This window comes from Schistocerca gregaria, chromosome 1 (assembly GCF_023897955.1).
Source record: "Schistocerca gregaria isolate iqSchGreg1 chromosome 1, iqSchGreg1.2, whole genome shotgun sequence".
Lineage (NCBI taxonomy): Eukaryota > Metazoa > Arthropoda > Insecta > Orthoptera > Acrididae > Schistocerca > Schistocerca gregaria.
Genome location: NC_064920.1, coordinates 469,018,567 through 469,031,380, shown reverse-complemented (window position 1 = coordinate 469,031,380; position 12,814 = coordinate 469,018,567). Strand labels below are relative to the sequence as shown.

Genomic DNA, 12,814 nt, shown 5'->3' with positions numbered 1-12,814 from the left:
TTGTTGTTGTGGTGGTGGTGGTGGTCTTCAGTCCTGAGACTGGTTTGATGCAGCTCTCCATGCTACTCTGTCCTGTGCAAGCTTCATCATCTCCCAGTACCTACTGCAACCTACATCCTTCTGAATCTGTTTAGTGTATTCATCTCTTGGTGTGCCTCTACGATTTTTACCCTCCGAGCTGCCCTCCAATGCTAAATTTGTGATTCCTTGATGCCTCAAAACATGTCCTACCAACCGATCCCTTCTTCTAGTCAAGTTGTGCCACAAACTTCTCTCCTCCCCAATCCTATTCAATACCTCCTCATTAGTTACGTGATCTATCCACCTTATCTTCAGCATTCTTCTGTAACACCACATTGCGAAAGCTTCTATTCTCTTCTTGTCCAAACTATTTATCGTCCATGTTTCACTTCCATACATGGTTCAAATGCAATAGTGTGAATTACAAAATTATTTTTCTTTAAAATTAATGCCTTCTACTTATTTGTGTTTGTCATAAATTCAGCATTTTTTTTATAGCCAATGTTTTACACCTATCCTAATTAATTGGAAATCCTAGTGTCAGCTTGTAGACTACAGTCAGTATCAGCAACGGCTGACTCCTCCTTATTGTGTATCTGAAAATAGAGAGATAATTGTGGGGTAACGGGCCAGTGACACACTTGTATCCTGTATGTTATGCATGTGTCTGAACAGTTTAAACAGACATACTCTTATACTTTTCATTTTTACACATTAAGGGATATGTTAAGTATACCATGACTCAACCTGTCATTTTTTGACCACAATATATCTTTTCTATTTGTGAATGCATCACAGTGAGGATTTAATTTTGTGTTCCACAGTCATTTAGGGGAAGTATACTTACACTTGTAAGATGGTTATCACAACCAGCTATGCTTAATTTCTGAGAAGACATGGCGTTCACAATAGTTAACTATATCCAACATTTTTCTGCCCACAAAACCATTAATTTCAGTTGTTGTAGCTGGATATTATACACCTCTCCAAACTATAATTCCCATCCCAGTTTATGGAAATGGCCACACAGTTGACAGTCAAATACGGAAGTACTGATTCTTTCATAATTACCGTCCAGTAAATGTACCTTCAGCAGCCCAACTCCAAAATGACATAAACATCCAAACTCATTTAAGCAGAGGTGCTAGCAGTCTTCTTACTCAATACCCATGCATTTCAAATAATAGTATGATGACGTTCATTGGTTGTAATTTAATCCCAACTTTTATTGAGGATTCTAACAGTACTTTATGGAAGTTTATCTCCACTGTTGTAAATGTTGACAGTACATGAATAGGGAGCTTCTATATTATTTTAACGAACTCCATAACTAACCAGTCTCATACCTTTCTCTGTTTAAGGAAATCAAAGTATACGAAGTGTGTTCATAACGAATCAGATCTTTTTTCCTGCATGAACCTAGGAAGTATGGGAGACTTACTTTGGTGAACATATGCAGTCATGAATTTTTTCGTACCAGCAGAAAGCATTGGTTGCTGGCAGTTTGCCTCTTGAGTCAGGACTTGTAGTGAGTGCAAATCGGATTCCTGCAAGTTGTAAAACAATGGAACAAATTGTGCAGAGATATTGCATCAAATTTTTCTGAAAGCTTGGTGATACCCGCATAGAACCCATTTGCAAAATTCAACTGATGCCATGAGCATCTTATGGATAAAGAGGCGGTACAACCACTTCAAAGGGGGCCCACACAGCAGACACTCAACAACCCAAAGACACATACACATAATTGGTAGGGTTGTAAGTGATAAGAGTTGGAGCTCTCTATGATACATAGGATGGCCACCAGAGAGCATTATTGTTCTTACTGGGCCTGCTGGGAATGAACAGCGTCAGACGTTCAGTGACCACAATAAAAGATATGGAGGCACCACACACTTATGTGAGACAGTGTTATAATAAGCACCAGCCAGAATTTGATTGGAGTTTCATTATAGTCCTCCGTTTGGTTGGCTAGTCAAATCATGCAATATCCAGATTTTTGGGGAGTTGGTATGCGACAGTGGTTGGCATACACATCATCAAGGGTCTGGTAGACCATGTGAGACCATTATGATGGAGGATTTCGGCCAATTGCACCAAGAACATTGTAACCCCTTGACATCTATGAGTTGTTATTACCTTTTTACTTTCTGTTTCTTCTCCATTATGATATGTAGTTTCAGAGCACAGTTTTCTATCTTCTAAATGTAATATCATGGTTTTTACACTGAAACAGTTGTTGGCAAGTTCTGCTAAAAGTAAATCATGGTGGACTCTGTCAAAAATTTTGGAGACATCCAAGAATACTCCTGTTGTTTTTTGTTTATCCTTTCTAATACAAAATATGCGAACTCTGCTGGTGTTGGTGTAATGCTCCAACTGGTTGTGAAAGCATGCTGGAAATCTCCTAATATGCTAGCTCACTTATAATTATCCAAGAGACCTTTCATAATTTTTTTTCTGGACTTGTATGCTAAAAGCTGTGAATAAGTTAACAGACTGACAGTTCTTCACACCCTTACATTCTCTCCCTCCTCCCCCCTCTTAAAAAATAAAGGTTTTACTTTGACTACAGCCAGTTCCATCTTGTCAGAGAAAGTGCCTTCTATTAGAAGACAGCTTATTAGATGAACTATTAGCTGTTTACATTTTACATTAAAAATAAAGAGACTCCACCCAAGTCTGCAAGATTTTTTATTTTTAAGGCTGTAGAATAATTCCAAAATGTCATTAATGGCTACCACATGTATCTTACTACAGTCTAACCTGGATATATCGAATCTGTAAGAAAGACAAAATGCGTTCGGTATGTTGAGGGTTTGATACGATGAGGTTTCTGGTAGGAGGGGGGAGGGGGTTTTGCAACCAGTGATTTTTTTTAAATTACTGTGCTGTAATTTGTTTCACGATTTTGTGATATAGGTCTATGTTTACTTTTGGTAATATAAGAAAGGAATCAAGATAGATTGTTATGCATATTGTTTTATTTCTTCTGAGATAGACAACAATTTATAAGTTTAAAATAAAATATTTTCATCATAATAAAACTAAATTCCATAAAAGAATACCAAGTATGTACAGCAACCATTTATAAGTTTGAAATAGAATATGAAGTGTGTATATAAAAATTTCCAGTAATCATTGGCTCTAAAAGTTATCTGTAATTTGGCCCACTTTAAACTTTTGATCAGCTTTGAGTCAGTTTCAGTGTCTATGATTACGTTGGCTGAGAATACATTATCCTCTATCTTCTCACGCTTGCTCTAATTAAGTTGAGAGGTGCCTTGGCCTGTCTGGCTGTCACTGGTGGTGTTTCTTCGACCTCCCTCTCAACTCTTCCCGTTCCTCGTCGTCATTGTTGCTGCCTTCTTTTTCATTTGCTGTCTTCACACAGCCAATGATCTTGGCCTCTGTTTGTGATTTTGCTACTGTAACATAATTGTCCACATCTACAAGATCTTGAAAACGAACTTGGGCATTGTTAAAGTGAGTCTCCAATTTCGTCCATTTGGATTGAAGGATACTGACAATAGGTGTCTCCTCTAAGTACTGCATAAAATAAAAACTTAAATTAAAATTCCCGTAAAACATTGTCAGAATCAAACTAAGATTTTATGTGCTTAAGTATGAAACCCACCAGCTGCCTATTTTCATCTCTCATTGAAAATCCACATGTTCAGAAATAGTTGATGATGATCATCATTATTGCAGACTGTCATTCAGACCACTTCATACCTGTAGTTTTCTATGGTGTTCTTAATTATTCCTTGATTAATGGTTGCAGTTTTGACGTAGTGTTCGGTGGTAAAAATAGTAAAGTCACTTATTTTAATGGAGGAACAGAATTTTGTGTACTGCAGTTGTCCACAAACAGGTTTTCCAATCATAAGTGGCTTGAGTTTTTCTGCACTAGTCATATTTGCTGCTAACAGAATGACAACACAATCTTTGCTTAGCTTGCCTCTGTGACATTTTTCTCCTTGGAAAGTCAAAGTTTTGTGTGGAAGATATTGTACATGTACATGTACATTTATACTCCGCAAACCACCCAACGGTGTGTGGCACAGGGCACTTTACGTGCCACTGACATTACCTCCTTGACCACTGTGTCAGCATTTGGCTGTGGTATCATTGTACATCAATAACATATCACCCTCCTGAATGCTAATGCTTGTGTTTCTTCATTGAAGTTCCTATTTTTCCTTCTAGTAGCACTCAATTTTCCTCACAAGGAGAATAACACCAAGTTCCTCACGAAGGAAACTTCTTAGAAATTTGGAATCCAAACCCAGGTGCTCCGCATGACAGTAAGACTCGATTAGCCTCAAATATAGAAGTGGACACATATATTTATTCTGTACAAATTTCTGGCTCATACCCCAGAAAATTGTGATGAAAGAAGAATCTACTGAATCTTAATTTATCAGCTGCCAGGGGCTGCAGTTTTGTGTGTGTGTGTGTGTGTGTGTGTGTGTGTGTGTGTGTGTGTGTGTGTCATCTATTTTCGCCAAACGCCTTGATGGCCAAAAGCTTATATTGTGACAGTAATTTTGTGGTGCCTATATGCGACTCAGAATCTCCGCTATATGGTGAGTAGAGTTTTACATAATATTGTTACATTCCATCCTGGATTTTCCATTGTTTGAATCTTAATTTATGGCTTTAATGAAAGTATGTGACACCTGAGACAGATTCAACTACCACTTCCTTTGGACGCATTACTTCATTCTACTTTTATTTCCTTTTTCTGTTCTTTTTATCACCAAGGATTTGGAACTACTGTTATAATAAACAAAATGAGCCACCCTTATGTTCTTGATAGAGCAAGATTTTCAAATTCAAAGAGGCATCACCTGATCTTCATACATGCATTACTAGTTTTTCAAAAGCTTGGTTGCAAAAGGAACTAAGTTCACTAATTTTTACAGTGCAAGATGCAACTTCTTCAAATTACACAACCATATAAATATTTGCTCTTCTTTATAGATTGTGGCACCCCAAAGGGTAAAATTTCCTCACTTCAATTTATACTGGAACTTTATGAAGCAAAAATATAGATTTACATATAAATATTTATCTTCCTACTACACACTGTGAAAGCTCTAGTTCTAAGTGACGAAGATATTACTCACAGGGAAAAAAACATAATTTTGATCAACATAACAGTGAAATGCAGCTTTACATATACAGGTTGAACTCGAACTCCACAGACAAAAGTAGGAGATGTTCAGGGTCATTTAATGAGTATTTTGGTATAAGAAACTTTTATCTCTAATGGCTCATCACAGCATAATAATGTAATTATAATTTATTTGGTTTATTACACCAATTATCTTCTTTTTTACAACAATACCTTTACAACAGACAGAAGCTTGTAACACACCGTCATCAAAATGAACAACGCAAAAAACAGAGTAATGCAACTACTCCCAGATGGAAAGTACTACAATGTGGCTGCCACCACTGTAGGAACAGCTCAGCAAAGTGTCATCACGCAATTCTTCCATTGCACTCTGCGAACCCATACACGAGATGCGTATCTGTCAACTGTTCATCAGTACACCTACCCATACAGCCGTGTGTTCCTTTTGATGTACAACTTACACTACCGGAAAAACAATTCCAATACAGTAATTAGCAGTACTGAATGCAAACTTGAGGACAAAGAGTAAATTAGGCATTACTGTTGACAACAGCTAGTACCGTGAGTTAATGGAACAAGTTTGTTTCGAAACAAGACACACAGCACATATTGTCAACATATGCACTGTTGTGCAGATATTTTCAGTACAAAACAAATTAAAAGAAAAAATGAGCATAAAAAATCACATGAAATGCAATTATTCTGTACCAGTCAACCAGAAACCAAGATTCTTATTTCAAAATTGTGAGGAAATATCACCAAACAACTTCAAAAATATTGTTGGTATCGTTAGGGTTCTACCTGTAAAATTATATTTTAACTTCTGTGAACACATTTTCTTCCACTGAACCAAAAAATGATGTATTTCTCAACTCTAATAAATCACACGAGATCACAGATATCAGTGTAAATAATACTGACACATTAAATGACAAACAGTAAATAACCAGTACTGTAAAGGGCCTCCTGTGTATAAGGAGTTAAATGTAGCATCAACGTGTACATATATATGCGAGCAAGTGAAACGTTTAGCTACTATGTTCTACATCTGTCTGTGTCAGTTACAAAAGTTCCAGAACATTCAATATTGCTGCTGAAATATCTGAAAATAATATCTTCAATTACTTCTGATGCCAACTGCAGAGTTATGTCTCTCATAGTGTTTTTGAGTACCAACAATGTAACAGCCACTGAAATTGAACAATAGCCCTGTCTAGCACATGGTCTCCACATCATTAGCTAGCAGGTGCAGCGTTAACTGGTGCAAATTATTTGTTGAAGTCATCAAAATGACCATGTGGAAGAGCGCACTGTGCAAGCATTCCTTGCGTGTGCAAGCATCCCTCGCCAGTGGTGACCTGTCAGAGTAGCAGCAGTAGAAGTTTATGGGAAACTTTCACTTTATGAATAAGAAATCATCAGCCCATTACTAGACATATACCTACCAATTCTGGAAACCATAACAATGTATTCACATAAAGAGGCACAGAATCCTTAGTACCGAGCGAGGTGGCGCAGTGGTAAGGCACTGGACTCGCATTCGGGAGGACGACGGTTCAATCCCGCGTCCAGCCATCCTGATTTAGGTTTTCCGTGATTTCTCTAAATCACTGCAGGCAAATGCCGGGATGACTCCTCTGAAAGGGCACGGCCGACTTCCTTCCCCATCCTTCCGTACACCGATGAGACCGAAGACCACGCTGTCTGGTCTCCTTCCCCAAACAACCAACCAACCAATCAATCCTTAGTGCAGGAGCCTTGTTGATTCATAATAATGTTTGCCAACATACAACCAGTCAAACAAGAGAGGTATTCTGGCATGATGCATCTGATCAACCAGTATAACACTAATCTTTTTCCCAGAAATTCCATATGGTTTTACAATTTTAATTAATTTACTTATTTATGTGTTTTGTGGACACTATTTGGATAACTTTCTGTGATGTAAACTGTGACCACCTATACATAAATTCTACAATATAACAAAATGGATTATCAAATAGAAATTATTTCAATTGTTTTTAAAACTGTTTTTATTACCTATCAAAACCTCCAATTCACAGTGGAAGCAGTCCAGTTTTTTATGGCTGCACACTTTGCTCCTTTAAAGTGAATAGATAAGGAAAGACTGTGCAAAGCAAAGCTTATTTTTATTCTTTCTGTTATATTTATGAATGCCATATTATTTATTAACTATGACTGGTTCTTCATGATAAACTTCATAAGAGACTAAATGTATTGTTAGGCTGTCATTAGTACAACTAGTTTTTTTCAACAGTTGCCTGTGAGAGGATAATGGATGGACATTAGATATTTTGTGAGTTTTAAAATTTTCCCACTGAACTAAATGTTCAAATTTTGGGCTTGCAGTCAGACATTGCCCAATTCATCACATGATCCCTCAAGTGGGCACCCGCCACTCATCCCCAGGCGAGCCATCAAAGACCGATGATGAGCTGCTCCGGTTTCAGAAAACACAATGCACTGCAAGCACTCTGCACATGCATCAAAATCATTTATGAGAAACTCCCAAGCTAGTCTGTGTTAAAAACATCATCTGGTTTATCATCTTGAAGGATCATCTGTAGTTTGAACTTTTCTCATCACAGATTTTGTTGTCTACACTGCCACTTTCCCCATTTATTCTTTGGAAAACAGTACCCTGTGTTCCCTGAAATTTTTTGTTATCACCCATTACTTGCACGATACTTACCATATCTCAACGCTGCTGCAAAATAATCTGCCTTTTGCTTCAAAATAAGTCCACGAATGTTCATGTTATTGTTCCGCTATTGTTGGAACTTCTGCACTGAATACTCTTCTAACTTGTAAACTCAGCCTTTCATTCTCATTCCCGATCTGTCCCTTCATCTGTGATAATCATGCAGTCTTCAGTCTTGATTATCATCAATAGCGAGCTTGCTGAAATCCCAAACTCTACAGCTATGTCTTTGTTTTTCTTCACTCCTACTTTCACTTGCCAATTAACTTTTGCTTTTTAGCAGTTGTCAGACATTTCTGCCTAGACCTCATGCCTGGCACTTACAGCTCACACTCAGTTGAAGCAAACACTGCCCTAAAATCGCACCTGCACATAGTGTGTGTGAAGTGCATCGAGATACAGATCTCACTGACACACCAATGCAGGGAGGGGAGGGGCTGGGATTTCCCTGTTTGTGACGCTTCAGTATACAGAGGTACTTTATGGCAGACTTTGATATATAGAGGTGACTTCAATATGAAGAGTTTTGTCCACTGAACTTCAATATGTAGAGGTAAAATCTGCCCTTCTCATGTCTTCCATAAACTTCGATATACTGTTGGGATTTCTATGAAGTATCAGAGTTTTGGGGTTTCAAGGGAAGGGAATGAAGAAAAATTCATACAGACAGGATGTCATTGTATCTAGGTTCAATATATTTAGTTTTGGCTGTACAGTTTGCTTCATTACTGAACTCTTGTCATCAGTATTGTGTGTATTGTTTCACATAATTATCAATGTTAACAGCATCCATAAAATAATAAGTAAAAAGGATTTCTAACAAGGAAGGCATAAACTTATTGTTAAACATTAAATATATGTTATTAATTTAAGTTTTGGTTGCATTTAATAACATTTGATTTACTGCAGAAAAGCAAGATACTGAAATAGTACCTGAAATTTACAATCTTCTGCCTTCCTGGATAAATCTACATTACTGTCTTTGTAAAAGCTACACATAGTTTCAGCTATTTAGTTTTGTTGTATAATTCTACCTTTTCTGAATGTAAGTGTCTGTTTATATACAAATTCAGTTTTTTAACCAGTTATTATTGTGTAAGTGCCAACCATAAACTTTTAAGAATATTTTCAATTTGTTGTTGACCCAAATGGACAAATCCCAAAATTTGTGTCTTAAACTTTGGCTTAGTGCAGTGATATCAGACAATGTATACTATTGGTCATGTATTTTTGTTAATTTTGCTGGGACTGTTGCAATTTGTTTTAACTTGACGTATTGAAATGTTGTCTGTATTAGCTGTCCTGGTGAACACAAGTAAAAGTAAAACTCTGTATCAGGATGCAACCCACATGACCTTTCCACCCCCGAAAGTGATGCAAAGTATTAGTCTTACAATCCTTCAAATGTGACATTATTTGCAGTTTTCTGGCCACACTTACATGTAAGTCCATAAATTGCTTAAGGAAAAGTTGAAAATTACCTTTATCTTATAAGCCTGTGACAGAATATTAGAAAAATATAGTTTAAGTACAATATTTCCAAAACCAATATAGACACAAAACTTAGGTGCTCATGATGGTGTAAATGGTGAACCCTCCTCCCCAATCCTGCATTTTACAGTGAATTGTTGATATTCTACAAGAAATAATCAACATTATCCGCAGACTTGAATTGTTTCATAACTACTGAAAGGAACCTATTAAATGTATTGTTAAAGTTGTCATCAACCTGAAGGCTGTGTTACACAGCAAGAGCTCTTCACTAGGCACTTCCTTATCGGAGATGTTACACACTTGCCTTCCTCTAAACTGTCATTTAGCTGAATCATCCACTTATAGAGGGACCTACAATTTAATGTGAACTCCGAACCTTCATGCAACTAGGTATTTTTCAAATTAACAAAGGCTGTTTAGGGTTCAACGAAGTGATAAGTTACGGATATAACTCCTGGGACTGATAAGTTACTAAACTCCAGACCTCAACCTGTAGTCTGGCATTTAAACTATCGAACCACTGCCAGGAATCTCACAATTAGAGTATGCAGCAGCAGTGTGGAGAAATACCACTGTTACTCATGCCTGCAAGCTATAGATAGTCCAAAATGTGGCTCTCAGTTGGCCTTTCATTTTCCATGGAGTGCCAAAATGTGGCTCTCAGTTGGCCTTTCATTTTCCATGGAGTGTCCAACTTGCCAGTTACTTCCTCGCTGTAGTTCTGCAGCTTCCATGAGACAGATTCAATGACTCAGCACTTCCATGCTCGGTGAATTCATTATTTTCTATTTCATTTCATAAGCTCAAGGCAAGATATGATGGTTTTGTCTATTGTGAGTTTCTACCAGAGGTGCATACCTTCTGTAATGCCTAATTTAAAACTTCTAGTGTGTTTTGTTTCTCTGAAAAAAGGGGGGAAGGGGGAGAGGGTAGGGTGTTGTCCACAAGAGCAATTGCTTTTGTGACATAATATTTAGTTTTTGCCTTTGAGACAGAATTTGTCTTTACTGTGTTGTCTGTCTAACTTGTTGTTCAGTGTTGCTAAAATCTTTGTAATTACAAGTCCATCCCAGCAGAGAGATTGTGAGCAAAATTCAATATTCACCCTAAATTGCCTTTTTTGTCAAATTTTTAAATTATGAGTACATTTATCATCTCATATCCTTATTCACATTTTGTTTGTCACATGACCATAGAGGTCAACAAGACAGTGTCGAACAGAAACAAAGATTAAATTGTCATTTTTCAGTGTGTGTGGTCTTCCCTTAAGCAGTCAATCACTAGACCTTTTGTGTCATTCCAGAAAACATTCTTTGTTGTTGAGAGAAAGAGGCTTTAAACCATTTCACTAAACTATTAAGTCAATGATATGGATTTAAACCAAATTAAAAATAATTTATTTTCAAATTCAAATTGCATAACCCCTACCCCCCCCCCCCCCATTCCCACCCCCACCCCCCACCCCTCTTTTTATAAACTAGAAAAGACATTCTGTGCATTGGAAGTAACACCAACCAGTTGCAAAAATGCTTGTTTATTACGCCTTAACATGGTTTCAGTGGTTTATAACAGTCTTCTTCAGATGGTGTAGGAAGTAAACTCACATTACCTATAGACAGAGTGGGAGTTGTTGATATTTTATCCACTGATCACCACATAAGTACTTTATAAAATGGTGATTGGATAACATGTACTAGAAAGAGCTGATGATTCCCATTTTGACTATAGATAGTATGATTTTACATACTAAATCATCTGTGGAAGACTACCATGGAAACCAAGGTCAGGGTTTAATAAACTTGTGTTTTTGCAACTGGTTGGCTGTTATTTCTAATGCACTGAAGCTGTTGCATGCACAGTTGTTGTAGCACAGTCATGTTCAAAATCTTATTAGAGAAATCTTTCTATACTTACCCAAGATTCAGTGTTTCAGTTCATAGTGTTTGAGTTTGATGTTGTAGATCATTTTGATTTTGAATATCTATTCATTTTAAGTATTCACATTTCAGATGCCGATGTGATGTTCAGGCCTCTGCACAAGTACACATGAGAGAAATTAAGGTGTCAGACTAATGAGTTTGTTAGAAAGATAATGTGTGCACTTATTCTTATACATTTGAACTGTTGTTAATTACCCTATTTTATTAGAATTAAGTCCAGGTCTTCAAAATTGACAAACACTTTGGTGGTACTACTGTCAGGGAGTTTTTTTATCTTATTTGTATGTTCTTCAGGTCACTTAGTGCAGATGATGCAAAGCGTAGAAATGTATTACAGCTGTCAAGAATGCATTATGAAAAGGCCAGTGCTCTGCTTCTGCAGCTCGAGCATCCTTCAGATTTCTTACGTGTGCAGCTGGAACGCATTGCTCTTTGCGAATTTTTAGCAGAAGGTTTGTTTCATGTTCTTTATGATTCTCAAATAAATATTTTTATTTTTGTAATATACTTTTGAATATGGTTGTAACTGTTTTAGAACTGTGAAACTGCTGTGTTTTTCATTTGAGTGAATTTTATTTTTCCACTAATGCAGGAACTCCTACTGTTGGTGGAAAAGTGAAACACTATCAGGCAGCATTAGAACTTATGCAGCAGTGTTTGCCAATTCTATTGATAATGACAGAAAGAATGACCTCCCACAAAGGAGAAGTGAACAGCCATTTAACAATCAACAATGCTGCAAAAACTGCAGCTGAAAGTGGCACCTGCGAAGAAAGTGTTCAGCGGCAACAACAGAAAACAAAAAGTCATGTTGATGGAAAAAATGAAGAAAGAAACAAAGAAAGCCATGAGGGAATAATTGTTGAAGAGGAGGACAGTGCTGAGAGGACTGAAGAACAGCAGATGCTGAAGCTTTTGAAAGAGCGCCTTCAGTATGTGTTACTCAAGCTCACTAAGATATACATTTCAAAAACAAAAAAAGAGTAAGTATTTTATTTCTGTTTGATTCATCACTTACTCTCTGCGAGCCGTATTTTCAGTATTTGTTTTCAATTATTTTAGAACCATATATGAAAATATTATAAAATTAATTGCAAACACACTTGTTAAATTTGAAATGAAATTCAAAATGGTATAGGACCTGCAGTTGATTCACTGAACATGTGAGTTGTCCGAGCAGAAGACCACTAAAGGAACAGTAAAGCTATACATGATAAACCTGAACTCCACAACAAAATTTTTGATGTTATTCAGAGATGCTTTCTGAGCATTTTGGTTCACGAGACCCTTGATCTTTGTTGGCTCATTACAGAGTATTCATGTAATTGTGATTTTTTTCGGTTGGTTACTCCAGTTACCATTTTTTTTTTTTTTTTTTTTTTGTGAAAACACCCTCATGACAGTGAGAAGGCACGGAGTAGTGTAACAATCCTCATTTGCAAAAGTACGCTGCGGTGGCATTGTTGCTGTGGGAACAGCTCCACTAGCATCTTT

The 12,814-nt window shown here is 37.0% G+C and overlaps 1 protein-coding gene across 1 annotated transcript in view; it reads left to right on the top strand.

Annotated features, from left to right (window-relative positions):
* LOC126352984 (erythroid differentiation-related factor 1) overlaps window positions 1–12,814 on the top strand; it is a 224,218-nt gene that overhangs the window by 196,878 nt on the left and 14,526 nt on the right. Inside the window, exons 17-18 of the mRNA XM_050002728.1 lie at window positions 11,615–11,772; window positions 11,913–12,303. Coding sequence (XP_049858685.1) covers window positions 11,615–11,772; window positions 11,913–12,303 — 549 coding nt within the window. The remainder of the gene's footprint in view (window positions 1–11,614; window positions 11,773–11,912; window positions 12,304–12,814) is intronic.